Source organism: Pollicipes pollicipes, unplaced genomic scaffold (assembly GCF_011947565.3).
Source record: "Pollicipes pollicipes isolate AB1234 unplaced genomic scaffold, Ppol_2.1 Scaffold_4002;HRSCAF=4701_pilon_pilon_pilon, whole genome shotgun sequence".
NCBI classification, from domain to species: Eukaryota; Metazoa; Arthropoda; class Thecostraca; order Pollicipedomorpha; family Pollicipedidae; genus Pollicipes; species Pollicipes pollicipes.
This window is the reverse complement of record NW_023596420.1, coordinates 39,205,034-39,228,565: the sequence shown is the minus strand read 5'-3', so window position 1 is coordinate 39,228,565 and position 23,532 is coordinate 39,205,034. Positions and strand designations below refer to the sequence as shown.

General features: G+C 55.3%; 2 protein-coding genes across 8 annotated transcripts; one reads left to right on the top strand and one right to left on the bottom strand.

The window, feature by feature from the left end:
• Window positions 1-685: 685 nt before the first annotated feature.
• Window positions 686-18,456, bottom strand: atl (atlastin GTPase). Of its 4 annotated transcripts, none has more exons than XM_037216234.1 (11): window positions 18,351-18,456; window positions 11,358-11,580; window positions 10,590-10,724; window positions 10,052-10,207; window positions 8,441-8,596; window positions 7,115-7,253; window positions 6,414-6,598; window positions 5,620-5,841; window positions 4,648-4,767; window positions 3,486-3,647; window positions 686-2,106 (listed from the first exon to the last, which is right to left on the bottom strand). In XM_037216234.1, exons 2-11 carry the CDS (start codon window positions 11,559-11,561, stop codon window positions 1,987-1,989), a joined length of 1,599 nt encoding a protein of 532 aa, XP_037072129.1. In that variant the 5' UTR covers window positions 11,562-11,580; window positions 18,351-18,456; the 3' UTR covers window positions 686-1,986. The 4 variants fall into 4 exon arrangements, with proteins under 4 accessions (XP_037072129.1, XP_037072126.1, XP_037072128.1 ...); XM_037216231.1 differs by lacking the exon at window positions 18,351-18,456 and adding an exon at window positions 13,062-13,201; XM_037216233.1 differs by lacking the exon at window positions 18,351-18,456 and adding an exon at window positions 13,062-13,199 and having other exon boundaries at window positions 8,447-8,596.
• Window positions 18,457-18,670: 214 nt separating this feature from the next.
• Grip75 (gamma-tubulin complex component 4) lies at window positions 18,671-22,793 on the top strand. Of its 4 annotated transcripts, none has more exons than XM_037217131.1 (3): window positions 18,671-18,758; window positions 19,535-21,340; window positions 22,284-22,793. In XM_037217131.1, the coding sequence occupies exons 2-3, from the start codon at window positions 19,641-19,643 to the stop codon at window positions 22,378-22,380; spliced, it is 1,797 nt and encodes a 598-aa protein (XP_037073026.1). In that variant the 5' UTR covers window positions 18,671-18,758; window positions 19,535-19,640; the 3' UTR covers window positions 22,381-22,793. The 4 variants fall into 4 exon arrangements, with proteins under 4 accessions (XP_037073026.1, XP_037073028.1, XP_037073029.1 ...); XM_037217133.1 differs by having other exon boundaries at window positions 18,700-18,801; window positions 19,625-21,340; XM_037217134.1 differs by having other exon boundaries at window positions 18,707-18,758; window positions 19,625-21,340.
• Window positions 22,794-23,532: the final 739 nt, after the last annotated feature.

The following is a 23,532-nucleotide window of genomic DNA, read 5'->3' as shown; positions in this document are numbered from 1 at the left end:
TCGGATTGGAAATGTTTCCGTCTGCCGAACTTCAAACCATCTTTATTTCAAAGAACTGATAAGCGTTGGGCGCCAGCTTCCACATAGCAGAGGCTCTGTCCATTACTGCGACGGCCAGCCCAATATTGCGGGGCCTAACCCAATATGGGGGAGGGGGGCGGCTCACTATTGGGGGGAGGGCAGCCCAATATTGGGGGGGGGGCAGCTCAACATTGGGGGAGGGGGCAGCTGAACATCGGGACGGCAGCTCAACATGGGGCAGCTCGACATTGGGGGAATGACCCCCCAATAGATAGAGTTCCGTAGTTGGTCACGCCCGTAGGGGCAGCTCTACATTAGGGGGGGGGGGGGGGGGGAGAAGCTCAACATTGGGGGAAGCGGCTCAGCATTGGGAGGGGGGAGCAGGCCAACATTGGGGGGCAGCTCAACAGCTCGACATTTGGGGAATGCCCTCCCCCCCCCCCCCCCCCCAAGAAGATAGAGTTCCACCGTCGGTCACGGCCATGGTGCCCCGCGGTCCGATTCTGCTTTTGACAACAGGACGCGTCGAGAGAAGAAACCCACTCGCCCGTGCAATACCAGCGGACAGGAGCACATGTGAAAGAGCATACATACATGACCACGTTCTGAATAGTACGGTCACTCGCATGTCAGCCTTGACGCTTACGAAACGACCGGTTGCGTCCAATTAGTAATGTATATTCGACATTATCACTCTACCATCCTGGCACGATGCCACCCTAAGCCACCGAGCGACCATCACAATCAAACTACCTTCCCAACAGCACGTCACGTCTACGCTTCTACCGACAGGTTTTGATCGTGCAAACAACACCAAACCGATGGCGGCGGTGGCGGCGGCAGCGCGCGGACCGGTTGGCCGCTCACGGCACCACCCCCGGCGCTGGGCGGGCCAAGGAAGGGGGGGGGGGCAGGGGAGCGGGCCTGGCGCGGGGCGCGGACGAGCGGCCTCGGCAGAGCGCCTCGCCCGACACACGCCTGAAGGAACTGCACGAAATCGAGACCCAGCGACGGACCGGTAGGGTACCGTAATCAGAGGCCGGGCGGTGCCCTGTCCACGGTCCTGGGACAGCAGAAGCCGGATGGAGAAGTAACCACCCGGAGATTGAGCCGCGATGCCAAGGACGGACAGCAGCCGGTGACGGGCGGCAGTCACCGCAGGATTGCCGCAGGAAGTCTCCCCGGAAGCCCAGTGGAATTGACGGACGAACCCAGAAAAACAAAACATGACATGTTCGCGGAGGTGTAAACGGGCCAGGTGCGAGCAGTATACGTCATCGGAGTTAACCATGCTGAATACGTTGTGAGGAGTATCGTCTTTATGGTATTCTCGGGATATCGATCTCAGACATGCGTGTCCGTTATGTAAAGGCATGCAGCGGACAGGATAAAATGCGCTCAAGGCATCCCAGCTCGAGAGCAGGCGGCTGGTACCGGACGGCCGACCTGCTGCACTTTCCGACTCGGCCACAACCACGCCCAATCCCGACACAACCGCAACCCCACCACGCTAGCCGCCAACAGCAAAACAAGTCCGCAAAACGACCGTCAGATCCCGAAATATCCGCCGCGAGTGCGCCGTCGGCACGAGCGCGTCACCAGCCGCGAACGGCTACTAATAAATACACAGGTAATTTGTCCCACGACCGCGCCGGCGCCGGCGCCGCTGGCCGCGACGCGTTCAAGTGATAACGACCGTGGTTACTGGTGGCCCGTACATATGGCTGCGCGGGTCCCGAGGAGCACGAGCGGAGGCCTTCTCCAGCCTTCCCGCGCCTGCCTGTAAGCATGCAGTGAAGATAGGCACTGGTTTTGTACTCCTCGAGGGTGGCTGTCGGCGCGGGCGGGGCGGCGGCGCGCGCGAGCCCGCCGGCCGCCTGCCGCGCGCGGCGCCACTCGGCCGCACTCCAGCATGGCACATGCGCGCGAGGTGCGGCGAGGCGCGGCGCGTTTGAGCTGGGGTCATCACGAGGCCTTGGCTTTGTCGCGGCTGGTGCCCGGCGACGAGGTCTGCCGCTGCAGCGCCTGCCGCGCCGCCGCGTCCAGCGACTTCTGCATGAGCGCCTCGTACAGCGGCTTCAGGCCCTGCGGCGGCGGCGGGCGTTAGCGGGCGGGACATGGCGCCGACGCCGACACGCGGCGCGTCAGAGAAGACGACAGCACAGGCAGGCTTTGTATGCCATGTGAACAGCGAAACGTAAGAAGGGCAACCGCGAACACCAGTGCTGCTGCTCCGTACATACGCAGACCTGACTTCACTGCAATGGGTCACGGCACATAGTCTACAGAGCACGGGTCAAAGAGCGCCCCGCCCCACACCTGGACGAGTGTCGTGAGCTTCACGGCTTCGGCGAGGCACATGTACACCTCCCACTTTAAGTGAAGAACTACACAAGATCACCGGATGCGAGCACCGCCGAACATATTCCGAGCTACGTCGACATGCAACCCAGCTTCAGCGACTTGCTCACGGGGTGGCTGGACCCTTCAAAATTGCCTTCTCCATAAGTGTCTAATTATCTTCCGAAAGGCGCCTGGATATGGTCACATACGTCACGCGTATCGTCCCCGCCCATGCGATGATCTGTGTAGAAGCCGCTGGCTGATGAGACAGGTGCTTGAAAGGCATGCAGGCTTCAAATTAGGGGTACCGGTAGTGCAGTGGTCAACATGCACTCCTGGGAAATCAGAGGTACGGGGTTCGGTTGCCCGCGACGTCCGCCCGTTCTGCCAGGGCAAGAGAAGCCATAAATCTCCAGCAGCTGACTTCATCATTAACCGCCCATGACAACAGCCTTCAAAGCAGCGAGTCAAAGCGGTTCTTGCTGATGCTGACAGCAAGCAATTCAAAGCATGCGGCTAACCTCATTCCATGTCAGAATCCTGGTACGGACAGAATGGCAAGTCACGTTTTGAAAGAAATTTTCCAAGCTCCACTATGACTGAAAATGATGGTTTTATTTCGGTACAGCCACACCAAGTTTAAGCTTTGGTAGCAAAAACAGATGAAATATGATTGACCAAGTGGCGTTTTATGGCAAGTGCAGAGCCCAATGGGTGGATGACGAAGCCGAACTCGCCGCAAATCAAAGCGACTGCTGGGAGGAAATCTACGAGCACTGGCTTCACATCCCCAGACGGATGGGATGGGTGCATGCTGATACATGAGAGCGTTATGTATCAGTATGGACTAGGCACATCTAACTACGTACCAAATGCATCATTCTCCCTTTAAATGGCTGCATGCATAAATATACCACGTAAGCAAAGGAGGCTTATCCCGAAATATGATGGCCTATTCCTCCCGTTGCCGGTCTCTGAGTGCTGTCACTCCCCTGTCAATGCTTCGGCTACCAAGTCGACCCTATAGGATGGCGCACAGCTCGCTACACGGGCATTGTGTGCGCATACGTCCGTGCAGCAATTTGCACAGGCGCGCTGCACCACGTCTGCTGGAAACGTACGGTCTGCCAGGCCTGCTCGGTGAGCTCGTCGATGGTGGCGGCCAGCTCGACGTATTCGCCGCTGTAGCGGCTGTAGGCCCACACGCCGACAGTCAGCACCAGCAGCATCATCAGCAGGTTGCAGACGTTGGCCAGCGCGTACAGCCCCACCAGACTGAACACCTGCAGAGGGTGCGCGAGGAGCGGGGTCAGGGGCGGCCGAACGACACGCACTGAAGGCAGACAGACGACACTGGCGAGACGTCCGGTCCGAACGCTGAGGGACGACGCACTGAAGACAGACAGACGACACTGGCGAGACGTCCGGTCCGAACGCCGGGGGACAACAGAGCCAGCCAGGCCGAACACTTCCCGTGCTTGACCACGGGTAGACAACAGGCAGTTAACAACAAGGCAGGTAGACAGCAGGGTGAGGGAGACCTGCCCGGGGCTAGCCGAACCCTGTGCATAGAGAAACAGGGCTCCCCTCAACAGAATACAAACTGGTCTGGCGCACCACTTCACTGGTCTGGCGCACCACTACGCTGGTCTGGCGCACCTCCACACTGGTCTGACGCACCGCTACACCGGTCTGGCGCACCACTACACTGGTCTGGTGCACCACTAGACTGGTCTGGCGCACCACTATACTGGTCTGGCGCACCACTACACTGGTCTGACGCACCACTACACTGGTCTGACGCACCACTATGCTGGTCTGGCGCACCTCCACACTGGTCTGACGCACCGCTACACCGGTCTGACGCACCGCTACACTGGTCTGGTGCACCACTAGACTGGTTTGGTGCACCACTGGACCGGTCTGGCGCACCACTAGACTGACCTGGCGCGCCACTAAACTGGTCTGGCGCACTACTAAACTGGTCTGGCGCGCCACTCAACTGGTCTGGCGCACCATTAGTGGGGCTGGCGCTTACACGAAATTGGGGCCGGGAACAAGAAAGCATACCGGACAGGGCATAAGTTATCGAGTTGTTGTTGATCAATACATTATCAGCTGACATAACCTGCATTCTCCACACTTCACACCAGACACCACCACCAACACCCGCGTGGCTGCTCCCGTCCACAGCGCACAAGCGTCCTGGCCGGGTGCCGACCGACCCTAACCGCGATCCGGGGCACGGTCACACCGCCGCCGCCCCCTCCCGGGCCTACTCACACCCGAGAGGATGTAGAACACAAGGGAGATGCTGAGCAGCACGGACGGCGTGCGCGCCGCCTTGAACACGTTCTTGGACTCGTTGTGGCCCTGATACTGCACGTACTGGTCCTCCACGTCCTGCGACATGATACAGGGGCGTCAGAGCGTGCGTGGGCAGCGGACGGTGTCTAAGGGAGAGACAGAGCACGTGCCCACGGGGATGGCATAACGCCGCGAGTCAGCAAAGGCGTCGACAGTGACGGTGGATGTGACAGTGGATGAGGCAGTGGATTGTCACAGCACGACGTGGCGCTACACGCCGAAGAAAGGTCAGTCAAAGCGCGCGGTGACGGAAGAACGCAGCGGAGGGGGGGGGGGAGCAGGGGAGGGGCAGAGGAATCGGAACGTGTCGCCAAAGGTGGACAGATGCTGGAGCGCGTGGTACCCACGGCTGGGAACGGTGAGTCGACGTCTGTTGGCAGGGGATGGGACCAACAGCGCGTCAGAGCACCCGTCCCACGAAATGGGTACGTGACAAATAACCGAATCACCGCAATGGACACAGAGGACCTGAATGACTTCGGAGCGTTGCCGGGCGGGCACACCCGAGCCAGGCTTGGCAGGGGATGATTCAGGCCGGTGGCAGCCAAGCCACCACACTGACCTATCCTTGGAATAGTCAGAACATCGTGCTGAGACAGTCCAACGAGCACACAGCACGGCACAACGGAAGAGGTGTCTGATGAGGATGATGATTTAGGCTTCAGGGCGCACCGACTATAATGGCCACATGGTGCCTGTTAGCTGGGCTTTAAAAAACCTCGTTGCAGAAGCAGCCGTTGAGGCGAATTAAACGTGAAATTCAGTATAGGCCGCACAACAACCCACGCCAGTTTTCACATCACCTCCGTCGCATCCATTCAAAGCACCACACCGCCATCCCTCTACCCCTCCCCCTACCGCCCCATCCCCAAACCAGCAGTCTCTCACCTTCATGAGACCCTCGTGGTAGCGTTCTGAGAACTCCTCGCCGCCCATTTTCCGGCGCGAGTGGAAGGTGTCGCCGGCGCGGTCCTTGGCGCGCAGGTGCTCCGCCTCCAGATGCTCGGACGAGAGGAACGGCTTGTCGCCGCCACACACCGCCTCCATCATCTGCGTGTACACCTCCTTGGCAGCAGCCACCGCCGACAGGTTGTTGGCCTCCGCCGTGGCCTGCCGATCGGGGGGGGGGGGGCAGGGTCAGCACGGTCAGGCCAGCATGGGTTTGGGGGAGCCGTTGAACCGGCGAGGAAGGGGGGAGGGCATTACCGCCAGAGATCCAGAGAAGACAGTTTTGTGAGCGCGGCTTGAAAAAATGCTGATGCGCTTTAATGCGTTCGACGACAAAAACCTTGCATGCAATACAGACCCGACACTTCAACCGAGGCACTCAAGTCCGGTCATAGCAAGCGTAGCCCGTAAGCATTCTACTCAATTTAAGCGTGTGAAACCTAGTCAGTGCGTCAATCACGTGGTTACCGTGCTGCCCATGCTGCAGAGCGCACCACAGACTCACGGGAATGCGCGCCACACATGTCAACATCTCCAGCTTATCGGCACAGCAGAATGCGACCCCGCCGTCAGCACGTTTTACTCGGAACGACAGGTGGCGCTAGCACGGCGCAGTTTGAACATCGGTGGATGGAAGCTATTCGTGCAGAACTGGACAGTCAGGTGAAACCGACCAGATCATACATGTGAGGCGGCAGTACGAGATGGAGCTCAGAAGAGAGCCAATGGCTCACCTCCAACATGCTCTTCGGCTCTGGAAGCTCACTGCCCTTGTAGATGTTCATGTAGGCCTCGAAGTAGGTCACCAGCTCCTTCGCCTTCACCTTGTTGCCGGAGATCTCCTTGATGATGAGGTTCTCCGGTGCCAGCAGCATCGGCACCAGGATCTCCAGGTGCTGGATGAAGTCAGGCTCGATATCTGGATATTGGCAACAGGGGCGGCGTATGAGCGGCGAGCCGTTATGGATGTGCGATGTGTGAGGCAATTCGCATATGGGCGTCATCTTGTTTTGACCATATCTTCCACGTCAATAGACAGGCACGAGTGTGCACTGTATCCCACGACATCCCAAATTGGATATCCTACAATTATTTGCAGTCCAGCGTTCGCATTCCGTATCAAAAACGAACACGTCCAAAGTCCGATCGTGCTCTTGCTTTGCGAGCAGCCATTCACCTGAAGACGGGCAGCCTCAGGCAAGGCACCCCGTAGCTCGGCACCCTGTAGGGTGTAGACCGAGCTTAAGACGGTCTTCTGTTCCGGTGCCGGCGCCGTGTGCCGTGTTCAATGGAAATGCAGTGTTTGCCGTGTCCACTGCTCGTTCACTTCATTTCACATCGCTGAGCCGCACCCGTGCCGGCAGCACGTGCAGTGCCTGCCCCTACACGGGCGCGTAGTGCCCACGCACCCCGCTCGGCAGACCAGTGGACTCACCCGACAGTCGGCCGTCGAAGTGCTGGTTGGTGGCCACCTTCAGGCCCGGGTGGGGCATCAGGAAGCAGCTGATCTCGCAGAAGCAGCTGCGGATGTGCTTGCGGAGGCTCTGCAGTTCCGGGTGCTGTTTGTCGGACACCTGCGGTTGGCACCGAACATCCCCGGTCACGGGCGGTCCCTGACAGCCCCAGCGCCGCGGACACGCCGCGGTCAAACTGGCTCGGGGCGCTGCCAGCTCCTACAGACGGCGCCGGACCTCAGACTGCAGCAGCGCGGGACGGGCCTGATTACCAGCGGACCCCTTCCAGGACTGAGTGCAGCTCGTACCGCGCTCGCAGGGGGCGGGACGCGCTCTGATGAGCTCCGGACGACGACACGCCGCGCGCGAGGGTGCCTTACCGGGGAGCGCGCCGACGCCGCGCCTGCCGGGGCGGCACGCCCGGGCACCGCCTCCGGCGTCCTCCCAGCTAAGGAACAGCACGGCGACCGTCGCGACTCGCGGCCGTACAGCGTCGAGTGGCAGTGGACGTTGTCTCGACACACATTCGCACACACCCAAGTCTGTACAACGTTTGGTGCCGGCCACTGCCGGGCGAAAAGCCGCGCACGTGTGGGTGCATTCACTGGCTGAAACGTTATCGCGTCGTTATGCCACAGTGGCTGTGATGCAAAGCAAAATGATGAAAATCATGCTGTGACTAACACGTATGCACCTCAACACCACTTACCAGGTGTTGGCGCATTCACTACACATCCATAAATGATATCGAAGACGCACAGAACGCGGCAGCGAAAGGAGGAAGAAAGAATGCAGTCGGCAAAGCAAAACCAAGGAACAGAAACGTGAAACAAATCCAACCAAGTGGAAAGACGAATTGTGATGATTTTTACAACCACACACGCACAAACCCCAGCTGGCACCGGCTTACAAACATGAGGTCGGCCAGGCAATTAGCCGACACGTGCCAATGACGTCATTTCTTAAGCCGTGAAGGCATGTTGCAAGGCCACAAACCGAACGGCCACAATGTCGCTCAGAGAAGAATCACCCCGGTTTCCATGTGAGCCCACGCTGCTGCGTGATAGCGCAGACTTGGGGTAACCGAGCAACGCTTGAACGGCCAGCCTTCCTAGTACGCCTCCGCGTCTTCAGATCTCTGACCAAACCAGGCACGTTTTCGGCACGTCCTGAGCCATGATCGGCCGTTAGCCAGCGCAGCCAGCAGGGGCGGGTGCGTGCGTGCGGGGCTGGCCGGCCGGCCGGCCGGTGACCGCACTTCTCTCTGCCTCGCTCTCGTGGAGCGCCGCCGCTCCGCCGTCTCTCACCCCCACCTGGAGTCGGCGGTCCAGGATCTGTTTACCGCCCTGCGTGCCGTACGGCGCGTCGTACGGGAAGCTCCAGTCGCGCACCAGAAACTGCAGCTTCTGGAAGGGCGTGTGGTTGCTGTCCTCGAGCGCCAGCCGGCCGTACTCGGTGAACAGCTGCGGACCGGTAACTGGGAGCGTCAGGAGACGACGGACAGACTGGATACGTTCACATGACGCCCGCACACAGAGCTGGCCTCACGGCTGGGCTGGTGAGGCGGGCGTCATCATCAGCATCATCACCATCATCACCATCATCAGCATCATCGCCATCATCAGCGACGGCTTAAACAGGCGCACTGGGATTGAAGAACTCTTCCACCGTCTGGTATCACCCACCCACCGCACACAACACCCGACAAGTCTGGTCACGCAGTACACAGCACGCGACGGCGATCATCCAAAACGTTCGCTCTCCTTCACGGAAAAACAGCCACGGATTTACCAAAGTTCTCAGCCGGCTTAAACAGCTGCCGACTTGGAAACCAATCCGATCGAAACTGAGGAGGAGCAAAATGGGAACCGCGCGATCCGCCCGCACCACTGCGTCGCCCCGCCAGCACGCCACGGCCCGGTGCGACGAGTCCCCACTTGGGAACCGGTCGGACGGGATCTTGGCGGCATGGCCCGACCGGCGGCCTTCGCTAAATCGCCCGCTCACATACACCCGGCGAATCACGCGACCGAGCGGTAATGCACGTCTGGGAAACTGGAGGTACGGGGTTCGAATCCCGCGGCGCCCGCCGCTCTGCCAGAGTGAGAGCGCGTCGTAAAGCTCCGTATCTGAGCGCGTCGTAAAGCTCCAATGACGAAAATGGCGACGGCGGAGGGGGAGGGGGGCCGGGCTGACGGCGTCACGCGATGGTAACCGGGAGGTTCAGGGTTCGATGCCTACCGGAGGGAACCTCACTGGCTTGCTTGTACCAATTGTTTTCCCCGTACCCTGACGTTAGATGCGTCGCTACAACGTACAACGACTTCTGTGTGGTGGGACGGGACAGATCTCTGTACCAGCCCTATCGAGGGCGTTACCAACAACACCCGTGGGCCTCTCGACCCACATCTCGTGCAGCTGGGCAGCGGCCGCCGCTCGGCCATGCACGATGAGACAACAGCCGCGTCGTAAGCCGTGTAACGCAGCTGCTCACGCAACGCGTCCACCTTGCACGGTCATAATAACCTCCCTCACGGCAGTTATCTCAGCACGGCCGCTGGCCGGTGAGAGGCTCCGAAACATCGCGGTCGTATTCCATTTAATCCCCCGCTGCACAGGACTCAAAGGGCACACCCATCCGACCTAGCACAGAGCACCTGCTGGTGCGTACAGATGCAGTGTCGGTGCATAGTGAGACGACCCTCAGAACCGCAAGTTTCAAGAACGCGCATGACACTGTCACGAACCCGGACAAGAAGATTCACATTCAATCAAGTATTGCCATGTCATTCCAGCCCGAGCCCTTTGGTTGTGACGGCATTTCACCATTTCACCACACAAGCGTGTACAGAATATCTGGATGCTCTTGCGCTTTGGGTGCCATAGAGGCCCAACCGTGAGGGCCGACTAACTCCCACCTGGAGGTGCTGTAGGTCATCTTCCTGGATGTTCTGCGACAAATTGTAGACCTGCACGGAGCTGATCATGGTGCTGAGCGCGAACACGGTGGCGCAGTCCTTCACTGTCGACTGACTGTCGAAGGCGCCCTGTGTGTCCATCAGCAGGATGACCACCTGGTGACGGCCAAGGGAAGCTTCGTTAGCAGTGCCGGCGGGGGGCGGCGCTGTCCTGCGGGCCGACCACGCTGCAGACGCGCAGTGTGGAACTGCAGAGCGGGGGTTAAATTACGGGACATTCGGCTGGACCCAGCCGGATGCCAGTCACACACGGAAGACAACTTTTAAACAAGAACAAGGAGCTGGCACATGAACCGCGAATGTCCAACCACGGCGCACATCAGCCGCCCAAACTGCACAGCACCCGCACAGCACACGTCACCTGCACAGCACACGTCACAGCACCTTCGCCCGTGTCGCTGACGACGGGCGACAGGTGAAGGGCGCTGTGCGCGGTGCCGCCGGGCCGGCGCGGACAGCGCGGCCGGCACCTGCTCACCTCCTCGCCGCCGGGCAGCGTGACGGGGAACACCTCGGACCACACCAGGATGCCGGTCGTGTCGCGCTCGGAGCCGCCGCGCCACGGGAAGCCGCGCAGTGGCTCATCCCGGTCGCCCAGCCACTCTGTGGAGCCCTGCGGCGGCGGCGGCGGCCCGGCGTTACTGCGGCCGCGCGCCGCCGGAACACGCGAGACGGCGCGCGCGGAGGGGCGGCACTCGAGGGGTGGTGCACGCACAGGTACTTTGCGAGGAGCACGGCCCTCGGGGGAGGGGGCAGCACAAGGGGAACAGTTAAAATGGGAAACCTGAATTCGGAGGTCCGTACACGCGAAGGAACGGCATCCGGAGATTTGGATATGGAGGGGAGAGCCATACAACGTCAAGATTCGATAGTGGCACCGTAAATGGACCGCGTGCCAATTCAACAAGGGATCCACCTTGCACGACCCGTATCTTTCCATACCCCATGCCTATAAGCGTACCCATTGCTCATGCTGATTACAAAATTTCATGAAGCCGACGGACAAATGGGTTCAATCAACGTAACTTATAGTGATCCCATGGAGGCCGGACTTTTCCGCAGATGCTTTTGCAGCAACGAGATACAAATACGAACAACACAGGCCAGCGCCTCTACCCGGAAGACTGTTGCCGCCAGTCTGATGCCAGCAGCGACGAGCAGCATTTGCATATGAGCAAAATTATTCTAACAAAGCAAGTTGGTGGTGACACAATTCCCCAGAACGCTCGCGAATGGCGTGACTTACCTGTGCATTTAAAAACCTGAGAAGGAAATCCAGCAGGAAGGATTTTCCTTTCCTGAAGGCGCCGGCAATGGACACGACAACAATATGCTTGTCCTTGATCTTGTCTGCTGAGAGGACCTCCTCAAGCGCCTCCTTATCGAGGTGAAAGCTATGATTGCCCTCTTCATCCGAGGGTAACACGATCGCAATCGGCCGCCCCGGCATCGCTGCTGACCTCTGCCGCCTGCAAACACAAACACAGATGTCCCAGCGCACCGCCAGGTGGCCAGTCACCAGCTGGGCGCCACGCCACCGGTTAGTCGTCTTGACGAATCCGGCCCCGACAACGTCAATCAGAGGCGCCGCCAGCTCCGCATTGCGGCGCTTCAACTCGAACGCGGGTCGAGCGGGCGGGTCGGCGGGTCTGCCGCCGCCGGTGCGGCCGGCTCCGGCAGGGTCACGGGCCAATCTCCGGTTCGTGACGCGCGGTCATTAGCGCGGTGGACCGCGGTCCGGCACGGCACGGCTCTCAACAACGCCAAATAGGGCCGGTGGCCGCGTGGCATAAACGCGCCGTCGTCGGCCGCCTTGGCCGCGCAAGACGGCGGCCCGACGCCGCGCGTCGCCCATCAGACGGCGCCTGACGACAGGCACGGGGGTGGTGGCGAGACACGCGACATCGACCGATCAACGAGCGCTATCGCGCTGACCGCTGGCCCAAGTCCGATAGCCGGTAGACAAGCACACAGCGGCGCTCCGCCAAAAGACAACCTTCATCGGGCTTTCTGCCTTAGATAACGAGCAAGAGTGAAGTACGTCCAAGATAAGGAGGAGAAAGAGCACGTTTTCGGTACGGCGGCTACCGATTGTGATATTAAGGTGTTTTACGGTCCGTGGAACAAGCTGCACCCAGAGCCATCGGGCAATCACCACATCACCTGCGTCCCAGCCTCCTGCCAGTGCCGTGACAGTTCCATTCACACACCTACATTAACTCACTCCCACGCGCCGGCAACAAAGCACGTTTCGCGCCAGGTAATTGACTATTCTCCACCGGCATGCACGTCAGAGCCGTCGAGTGGGCGGAGTGGGCGGCGCACGCCAAATATGCACCGCTCGCCAAGCCGGCGAACCGGATGGAATGCTTTGGGGCCCGAGCTGGCGGCTGGAATGCATCCGGTGAGAAGGACGCGTGGGCTGGGCAGAATGCGCGGGATCTGTGGCGCGCACGGCGTGGATATTGCCGCTGCGTGTGACGGCCCGGTCTAGTGTGCGGTGAGGAGAGAGGGCTGGTCGGGGTATGTCGGCGAGGGGAGCGGACGGAATGGCAGGCCTGGCGTCGCCGCTGGCAGAGGCGCCAGACAGCGGCACCGGCGGCCGTGGCGGCAGACCCGCCACAATCACAGGCGGCCGCAGCCCCACTCCCAGCTAAACCGCCGGCGCGTCAACAGGTCACGGACCGACCTGGCGGCCGACCGGCGAGCTCACGCGGTCAACCCCGCGCCGGCGACAGACACTGGGTGGAGCGGACCGACGGGGCTTGCAGGACGGGCCCCGCCACCGCGCGCCGGACGTGGTAGGAGCACCTCCACTATGTTCACCGCGCAGCGCCGACTGACACCGTCCCAGACGCGGATGCGGCGTGGGATCCGCACCCACTGACAGACCTTGACCAACCGCAACCACAACCACTCACCGAGTGACGCGGGACGATAGCTGACCCACCTGAACGATTGCCAGACAAAGGATGTGGGTGAACAACGCGTGCCCGACAATCTGTTCCACTTCATCTAAGGTGCCTTTTTGCCTTTCCGTATGTTTTGCACAACTGGCTACGGACAACCGAACAGTGACCTGGCCGGGGGTGCGCCGGGTGCAACGGCCCGACGCCCGCCGGCGGCGCCGCCGGCTGCCGTCCCGACAGCCGAGCAGGCCGCCCGGCCCCGCCCGGCCACAGCCACCGCACCGGCGCGGCGCGCGCTTTCTCCGCGGCGCCCGCCGACGGGAACAGGTCCACGTGTCGGCTGGGCCGGGCCGGACCGGCGCGCCCATGGCCCGCGGCGCGGCGTGTCACCAGGCCGTATTTCGGGGCTCGCGCTGGCCGGCCGTCTAAAGATAGGCGGGCATCCTGCGCCCGGCCGCCGCCGCCCCCGCGGCCGCGCGGGGACGTCGGCGTGTACTGGCCTGAGAACGGCGGCAGGCGCCCGCCAGAGAGGCGCGGTGCCGCCACTCAAGCAGCAGGGGTGTGCGGATTTGGAAGCCGTGCTGACGTTTGTTTACCCGGACGCTTACAGGGACCGCTGACGATACACGTCTCTGACATCTCCTGCCGCCAGTCAGGTCGAAAACAGCACCTCGGCTGACGTGAAGATTCACGCCATTACTGAGGAAAGGCTGCGATTAGTCCGTTCTCTCGAGAATTACCGCCCACTCCCACGGACGTACAAGCCAGTACAGATTGCCGGAAAACCAGTCATTGGACAACGCGATGAAATACTTCTAACTGCCACTGCCATAGACCACCGGTCCGCACAGGTTACCAAAGTACGACTTTCCTCACCGGTCAACCCTTACCCTAACATTCATTCAGCTTCAACCAGTAAAACTGGCTACACGTGAAATCTTTGCTGATAGTTGAAGGACAGCCTCGGGTCAAATCCGACCGTGAATTAATTGCCTCGTCTTTAGCATCTTGCGCCCATCACTATCTGGTTTAAAAGGTATGCTTCCTATTTGAGCACCTTAAAGCAAGCATCAGATCAAACAAGCTCACTCATAACTGTTCGTGTACTTTTTACGTGAAAAAGACTGCTTTAGACAACGCAACTGTCTGTTTAGTGAACAAGCTCCTCAATGCGCCATAGTTTAATACGTCATCGTACCTTGCACAACATTGATTGAGAGCCAATTGAAGAACGTTACATCTGGAAGTCGCGCTCAAGAACGCCAGATATGAACGCCTCGACAATTCTATTTTTATTGGTCTTGATGGCCGCGTGGCTCGTGGAATGGCGTCATAATAATATGACGTTAATATGGCCTCATGAATAGAAGGGTGACTTTGAAATGCTCTCTTCGAAAAACTTTTATTTTCGCGCGCACGAAACTCAGGAACTAGGGGGGCTTTGGTCTTCAGAAGGGCAGAGTCGTGAACAATATCCAAAGGTCTTCAAGATGGCTATTTGAGCTACAAACCCCATGTAAATGCGGAACACTCCCTCCAAAGACTTGTGCTTGTTCTGTGAGGATGTTGAATAAACTTCTAAGTCAAACGGATTTTATCCATTTAAGGTTGAATTTGATTCCTTTGAGGGCATCTTACTATTGCATAAGGTCCACAAGGTCATAAGGTCAAAAGGTCCATCCAGCTGAAGGCTAAGGATTGAACACTGGGCGTTTTATATCCCCTTTATAAACCCAGTCATCGCTGTGGTTCATGGTGTTCATGAAAACGTTCACGACGACGTGCATGGCGTTTCATTTAAGGGTGTGTTTCATATTCACATGAAGTTTTGAGGTCTGATAGCCATCTTGAAGATCATTTGGTGTATTTCACAGCCCTGCCCTCCTTCAGGCCTAACCCTGATGTTTTCTGAGCTACATGCATGTCAAGATGTGCAGACTATTTCAGTGAGATTACTTCAAGGTCACCCAGACATCAATGATGCCTTAACAATATCATTCAAATTATGCCATTCTGTTGACCATGCAGCAAACAGAGACATACCTGCTAAGTCATTCATATCTAATGTTTGTGAGCAAGATTTCCTGATGTAATGGCTGTCAATTGGGTCTAAATCAATGTTGTGCAAGGTATGCTGAAGCAGTCAAACAAAATATGGGTGCTGCATGACCTACAGCAGTCAACGCACCCTAAAACCCTAAATCATCAGCAGCAGCAGCAATCAATGACATATTAGACACATAGCCATATAGCCATCAGGCCAACAAAGAGCCACAAGGATCCATCTAGATTAGTGTGCCCTAAGTTTCTCACTCATCCTTGAACTAATCTTACCACTTAACCTCCCTGAACTTAGCTATAAATGAGAGCCTTAGGCCTATAGAGTTTGTCCAAATGATTTTTAAACGTTGCTAGCCAGGGACTTTCTACAACTTTGTTTGGCACTCCATTCCAATAATTTGGTACTCTTTGACTAAACATCCATCTCTCCATAGTTTTATTGCTACCTTTTGCTAACTGAAAATAAAAGGTTTTGCTAAATACTGATGGGCATATCTTCTTAAATAGCAAAACTGTGTTGTCTAGAGCAGATTTTCCACTGAAAACCATACCAATAGTAAGTGGCTTTATTATGCTCTTGTGGGCCTCGTATCTGATGCTTGCTCCAATATCTTTAAATGCAGAACATCCCCTTAAAGCAATACATTATTTCTTTCAAGTTGGGTGAGTCAGAATCATGAAAAGGTAAATTGATTAGTTTTTTAAGATTTTTTAAAAGATTTCTAGATTAGTAAAAATATAAGTTTGTGTTGTCTGTCTTATTCAAACTTGAGCCAATTCTATATACCTGTACACAATTTGCACCTCACATTGCTTGCAATACTGTTATCACAGGGATGGCCCCTTCCCTAATTGGTTCCACAATGGATCCACATGCATTTCCATTCACATAAGGCCACATTATTGTGGCTAAGTTCTCTAAAATATGAGACTTGTTTCTGAGCCTAATTCACTGGCAATTTAGAGATTACCATGTGATGAAAAGATGACAGCCTGTAAGGAGGTTCTTTGAAAATATGACACCATTAACAACGAAACTGGTAGTTCTGCACAGGAACAATTGCACCAGTGGACACTTCATAGCCATGGCTATATGCATATGCGTATATTGACATACACCCATGTCATATGAAGATCACTGACATCAATCAATTACTGGTAGGTAATACTTATATCAGCAGAACTTTCAGCAGACTAAAATGTCACTGGCTGGGATCACCTTCACACATGACAAATAACTAGCAAGACCATGCTCATGCTTTGAGATCTGCTTGGACTCCACATGATTTATGCTGCAAAAACTTACCAGCAGCAGATACCAGCAGTAGATACCAGCAAATACTGAATTAGCCAAAAAGCAACATGTTTTTCAAAGAACATGAACCATGTCTGCTGGGATCATTAATATAAATCCCCTGCGATTTGTGCACTGTGAAGATGTGAGCATCAGACTTGAGTTGTTCAGTCATGGAAAACTGTTTACAACACAAAAATATACATCCTCAAAGCTTCCAGCAGTATATACAAACAAGTAAATACAAACATTTCTAGCATGGGTTAACAAGGAGTTAACCTTGAAAAATAGAGCACATGTTATGGCATCATTTGTGTACATAGACAAATAAACTTGGGCTAAGTTAGCTCTGTAAATGTCAGGCAACATAAGAACAATTACATCAGATACAATTGCACCACAATGGTACATCTGTGGCTTTGCCTCTATGTTGCACACATGCACATAGTGCTCAGCTTGCTATCAAAATCACTCATGCAGTGGTACACTGCTCACATTTCTGGATATTCATTTCCTCACAATGCTCATATCCACCTGTTATATCTCAAAATTTCCTCATGGCTCATATGTGGACCACTAGTAATCCATGGCTACTGCTGCAATCACAGATAATGAAACCATGAGTTAGATACTTTTCTGGATGTTGTGAATGAGAAAAAAGTATTGATAACATGCAACTTATCAGACATAAAAATTTCTAGCAGCCTTCCCTCAGTGAGCAATCATTTATATATGTGGAGACCTACATAAATGTGGAGACAAAAAGGTAAGCATGCTTACCAATAAAAGTGACAGCATAAGGAAAGCCCACAAATGTAAATTCATATAGTGGAGGAGTCCAAATGAAAAGGAACATGGATTTTACTCACAAATCCTGTCCTGGCTATAATTGACATTTTACATGACAAGTAATTATATACACAAAGTATATATCTTCTGTCCAATGCAATGTTAATGCTACCTCTCTAGTACAACCTATCACTTAACAAAGAATTAAGCAAGTAAATAAAAATAAAGAATATACTGTGGAAATTCACTTTCTATTATATGAATGCAGACATTTGCTTCAAGTTTTGGTGAAAATTTTACATGACTTTCTTACAGCATTGTTGATTTAGGATACATCAATCAGTAACTCAATTATTGTTAATATTCCCTTTGGTTTTTACCTAACCTTTATAATGATATATATTTGCCACCAGCCCTGTCTGCAAAAAAAAATCATCCACTGTGCGGGATGCACATGTGAGATCAGTGCACTATGCCTTGCTCCACACCTCCCATTCATGCCTAACTCGGGTCAACCTAAATAACATTGCAGTTTCAAGAGCTTTCCCATGACAATTTTGTAGACAGTTTGCATCTAAAAATAATTCAGTGGCATCACAAATCCTTCAAACATTGACACTGCTAAAATTGGAGCTGACCACCCACCTAACTCTAGCAGCTCACATGTCCTGAAATTGTGGTTTTGATGTTGCTTGAACACCACACAAGTGTAACATGAATTTTTGTGTAATCTGGCCACCAACACTGCATTATGTTATGACCTATTAGCAGGGTAGGAAGAGGACCTCATGTATAAAGCAGTATGGAGCTCTTAATCCCCAATGCACGAGTATTGTTCTCTGACCATGTTGGATTTATGTCTGCCAACAATTTGTGTGGACCCACATTGCACAATTATTCCAATATACTTCCACACAACAAATCACACAATGCAACTATTGCCATCTGGAGAATATCTAAAGCCTGACTGGAGTCCTCAAAATGCACATATTTGGGGCATCAAATATGAGGCATCGACTCCAATCACATTTCGAGCAGACTGACAGTGTCATGCTCCAGGGCTTGCAAGACTTGCAGCAACAGGCTGGGCTCCGCACAGCACCTATATGTTTGTACATAATTTATGTAAATGTTTCGTAATGTATGCCTTCGGCTATCAAGCGCGATGCAGGCGGCATTCACACACCTTGAAACGATCCGAAGAGGTGCCTATCCCGTTAAGGCGACTTTTCCCTCTCAGCTGCGATCAACGCGGCACCCACTCACTGGCCTTGCACTCAATACCCTCACCCAGCTGCGATTTGCAGTGTCGCTCTGCGCTTGCTCTCCGCAGTCTGCTCGAAGCAACGCTCAACAAAGCTCATCTTTCTAAATCTTACTATCAATTTGCGGTAACTTGCTAGACCTGCACATACTAGCAAGATAAGCAGGTACAATACTTTGCGAATACGGCGCGCTTACACGAGCATTTGCCGCCTTTTTTAACGTGTGAAATTGACACTGCATCTCGCGTTGGTAGGACCTTGGCACTGGTGGTGTTCGTCGCCGTTGGTCACCGCGATTTTTCATTCTCTTGGGTCTATTGGGAAAACAGGTGATTACTCGCGGTAGTGATTTTTCTTGTTCTAACACATCAGGTGAATTTTCGAAAGAAGACTGGGATAGGTACACAGGTGGCACCTATGCACCTATCTGGTGCAGCTGCATATACAATTTGTATTGATTACGTAGTGGTATCTTTTCGTAAAGATGGATGGTGGTATTTATGATGCTTTTGTACAGTAAATAATGATATGAAATACCTATGCATGTTTCAAGAAAAGGGCTAGTGCTGATAATGGAAGGTGGCTGAAAGACAAAAGTGCAGCTGTCTATATATATATATATATATATATATATATATATATATATGTTTATACCATATAGTCTGTCTATACTGTCTAAAGTCTGTTTTTTTCTACCCCAAAAATGCAATGATTGCAGTTTATATTGTTTGATTACACCATTTTAATGTTGGCTATGCATTTGATGTTTTTCCTTAGGTCAATTTTAGAGGTTACACAAAGGCTCTGAATTAATGCAATAGATTTACATGAAGAGGCTACCTCTTGAGTGAGTTCACTTGATCTTGATGCTGCAAACTTAGTGATGAACCCACTTTGTGTCCTGCAGGGTCTCACTTTCAATTTGGAGTGAGGCCATGTGTGCCAATCATTCTGCCTGTCATTGGTGCTTATGGCTGTGGGACAGCAAAACCTTTATGTGGAATAAAATACAGAAGTAGTTCTAAAAAAGAAGCATTTTCAACTTTCATAGCAGGTATTTAAAATAGCATTCATATCACTGATATTTGTGGTCCTTTTATTGCAGTTTACATGAAGCTCAAGAGAGGCACTCCTCAAATAGCCATGATCACCACCTGAGACCGCAAAGCTGTTGACGCATCAACTTGATTCACAGGCAGCATATAGCAAGAATGCTTCATGAGCTGCTTCTTGCCCTAGAAGGCTGCACTGGTAGCCTTTTCACACTCAAGAATGACAAGATTTCGCTTGATGCGTCGCTACCATTCTTCCACCCTTGTGAACGAAGTGTTCTGAACGAGCTTTGTTCGCTGGGCACGTGGTATCGCCGCGTGCGTACTTTCGTCGACGTTGGCCAGGCGGCTGGTGAGCTAGACGTGGGAAAGTACCGGCGCGCGCTGTGCCGGTCGCTGGACCAGGCCACGGCCGGCTACGAGGCTTGCCTGCAGCGGCTCGAGGAGGACCTGCTGGAGGACCCGGACCTGGGCGTGGCGTACGTCTTCCAGGCGGTGCAGCCGCACAGCTCGCTGCTGCGCGCCCTCTGCCGGCTGCTGGCCGACGCCGAGCGGCCGGACGCCGCAGGCTGCCGGCTGCTGGACGTGCTGCACCGTCACGTGGCCTCCGCAGTTGGCGACAACCGGTGGCAGCTGCAGCTGGTGCTGCAGCGTTGCTACCGCGTGCTGCTGGCGCAGCTGTCCGCGTGGCTGCTGCACGGCCTGCTACCAGACGCTGGACGCGAGTTCTTCGTGCGCGAGCGAGAGTACTCGGAGCCGGACGGCGCCGTGTTCGGGAAGACAGCGAGCGCGGCGGACCGCAAGCCTCCGGCGCTGATCGAGTTCGAGCTCGACCCGGACCTGCTGCCGTCGTACCTGCCGCTGCGGCTCTGCCAGAGCATCCTGTTCGTCGGCAACTCGATCCAGATGTGCCGGCAGCGCGTGGAGCAGCGCGACGGCGACGCGCCCGCCCTGGACATCGTCGGCGGACGCGAGCGCGAGTTTGCCGACGAGTTCGACGCGCTGGCCGCCGAGACGACCCTCTCTCCGTTCAAGCTCGAGCAGCTGGTGAACAAGATCAAGGCGTTGGTCGCCAAGCACTTGTGGAGGGTAATCGTGGTGGATGCGGGACTCGGCCAGCACCTGGTCGTCATGAAGACGTTCTTCTTGTTGGGGCGCGGATCGCTCTTCCAGGAGCTGTTCGCCGAGTGTGATCACATCCTGCGCGTGCCGCCCAAGGCCAAGTTGGAGGCGGACATTAACGAGGCGTTCCTGGTGGCGTGCGGCCGGGTGGGCCTGGAGGAAGAGGCCGTGCTGGACAGCGTGTACTTGAGTCTGGCGCCAGCACCCAGCGACGGCCAGCGCGCCTCCGGCTGGGATCGGCTGCGAATGAACTATCTCGTCCCCTGGCCGCTGCACTTGCTGTACACACCGGCCGTGCTGGTCAGCTACAACGAGATCTTCTCGTTTCTACTATTGGTGAAGCGTACGCAGATAATGCTGCAGCGGCTGTGGGCCGAACAGATGCGGCAGAAGACTCGCCGCTCGGGCGGCGACGTGGCCGCCCACCAGCTGCGCGCGCACATGGCGTTCCTCGTCAACAACCTGCAGTACTATCTGCACGTGGACGTGCTGGAGTCGGAGCACAGCCGGCTGCAGGCTGCCGTCGCCGCCGCGGAGGACTACGAGCAGCTGCGGCACGCGCACGACTGCTTCCTGAGTGCCGTCAGCAGCCAGTGCTTCCTGCAGTCGCGGCCGGTGATCGAGTGCCTGCGCGACCTGCTGTCCAGCTGCCAGGAGCTGTGTGGCGCTGCGCAGGCCGACGCGGACGTGACGCCGCTGCAGCAGCGGCTCCAGCGCAAGTCGCAGCTGCTCTTCAGGTGCGCAGCGCGCCGGCTAGCGTTGGCGTTCGGGTGATAGGCATGGAGCTCGGGTGCTAGGGTGATGGAAGGGTGGGTGTGGGCTGTTACGCGACAGGAAATGTGGGCCAGATGCTGCGACGAGGGGATATGAGCCGGGCGGTTTGTGACAGGGACACGGGAGTCGGTCGCTATGTGACGGGGGGGGATGGGGGCCTGTTTTTCTTTGATGGGATATGGGTCGGACGCAACCCGACAGGGGAGGGTTCGGTTATTGTTTGGCAGGAAGATGGGAGTCGGGGCCTGTGTACCAAGGGATGAGGTCGGACGCCGTGTCAAGATAAGGGAGTTATACTCTATGAGATCAGGATGTGGCGACGCTGAGAGACCCAGATTTTCGACAAGTGGTTACAAGGGGACAAGGGTGGCGGACAGACATGCAGTGTTTGCGTGAAAAGGTTTTCGCTGGGACTTTCAGGTGGCGTGGGCGGTGGGTAGGACTCTGTGTTCGGATGCTGCAACGGCGTCACCGGCAGGTTAATGGGTCGGGTCAGCCTGCGACGGGTTTGACAGTTTAGACTGTGCTTCACCAGTTCCAGCAGCGTGGCTGTGCATGCATTTCCTTAGAAGATGCTCAGGAATTAAGGAACCCAAGGGGTTGGGGCCAGGCAAAGACGTTCGAGTGCAGTCACATCGGTTTCGCAATTGTTCCTGTGTTTTTGTTGGCAGGGCGTCAGCACGACAGCCTGCGCTGAGCGGCAGGTGTTCGGCTCCCCTCGCGTAGCAACATGCACTGAAACGAATCGATAAATGGATCGAATCGATCGAGCGTACTGACATTGTCAGAAGCTTTCTGGTATTCGAGTTTGTGGCTGCAAGGAATGGAGATGGAAATATACAAAAATCAAAACGCGAGGCTTCCTCACTCTACCAAAACCTGTATTTACGCATTTCTCCGTTCCAGGATCATGAGCAGCTTGAAGGACCAGCGTGCTGGAAGTCACCTGTCCCGCCTGCTGCTGCGCATCGACTTTAACGAGTTCATCAGCCACAACCTTTAGCGGGACATCCACAGTGTGGGCTGCTTCTGCGCGCATCTCCTAAGCTCCGCTCCCGCTCGTCCTCGCTGTGATACGGTGTACTGAGACGCCGCATTGTGCGGACGGAAGGTTTGTTAAACCCGTGAGTGGTGCGTTTCGCTGCTGCGTGACTAGAGAAAGTGCACGGAAGGCAGTGGCGCGCGCTGCTTGGAAAGCGGATGCCCATTTGTGTAACAGTTGATTTCGCCGGGGTTGTTGGAACTGCCGCTGCCACCTTGCATACGCGAATATGTCGCACCATTAACATGCGAAGCATATTGCCGATGCCTTTCCAATGTATGTGTCGTGGACATTTGCGATGCCTGTTCTTGTAATGCCAAGGAAAGGCGCTGCGCGTTAAACGATTCCATTTCATAAACCACTGGTGTTATTCGTGCTCGCAGTGTTTTAGTTGACCACTCAGCTGATAGCACTCAGGAGCTGTGCCGAAGTTTTTGGGTTGCTCAGATGCGTCGTTAACGCAGAGCTGTGATCAAAATGAGGTTATCGATTTGTGTTCACATCAGCCCGTTCTGGTCTGAGACTGTTACATTTGTTCGGAATTGAGAAGTGGAAGAATTAGATAGCACAGTTTTGGCCGTGCACACTTGCAAGTCTAACAACAAAGCCCCGACACCCGGCGTTGCATTACCTGAAGGTCGCGCTGCGTCGGTCCCGCGTCTAACATTAGGCGGCGGACAACGGCCGGACGAAAACAACGTTTCTGAAGAAAGTAGCTGAATGTTTTAGAATATCAATTGATGCGCTTGAAGGTGCTCCAGGAGTATGTTTCAGCTTTGCGATTTTAATATATTGGAAACTGACAGCATTCATACGACTGCGAACCGGCACTGTAATTTGATGGTAGAACTACATAAGTTTTCGTGTTGCTGCCGCTGTTCATCTTTTCAAAGAACAGCCTCGACATTCTACCAGCAAAATATATGCCGCAGTCCACTTTCTGAACGATATGAAGTGACGTAATCTCACGACGGCTATTCTCGGGCTTCAGGCACCCACCACCCGATGCTAGCTGCAGTGGCATAGGCGGATCCTGGGGGGGGGGGGGGCACAGGGCCATGGCTCCCCCCCAAAAAAAATATCTTAGAGTATGTTTTGCCCCCCCCCCCCCAG

Coding starts and splice junctions, on each gene's coding strand:
- atl (XM_037216231.1), bottom strand. CDS start 13,126: ATGAAGTGGAACAGATTGTCGGGCACGCGTTGTTCACCCACATCCTTT. Junction 4,768..5,619: donor ACCACGAGGGTCTCATGAAG/GTGAGAGACTGC, acceptor ATCATGTCGCAG/GACGTGGAGGACCAGTACGT. Junction 3,648..4,647: donor TGTTCTACATCCTCTCGGGT/GTGAGTAGGCCC, acceptor CACCCTCTGCAG/GTGTTCAGTCTGGTGGGGCT.
- Grip75 (XM_037217131.1), top strand. CDS start 19,641: ATGCTTCATGAGCTGCTTCTTGCCCTAGAAGGCTGCACTGGTAGCCTT. Junction 21,341..22,283: donor AAGTCGCAGCTGCTCTTCAG/GTGCGCAGCGCG, acceptor TCTCCGTTCCAG/GATCATGAGCAGCTTGAAGG.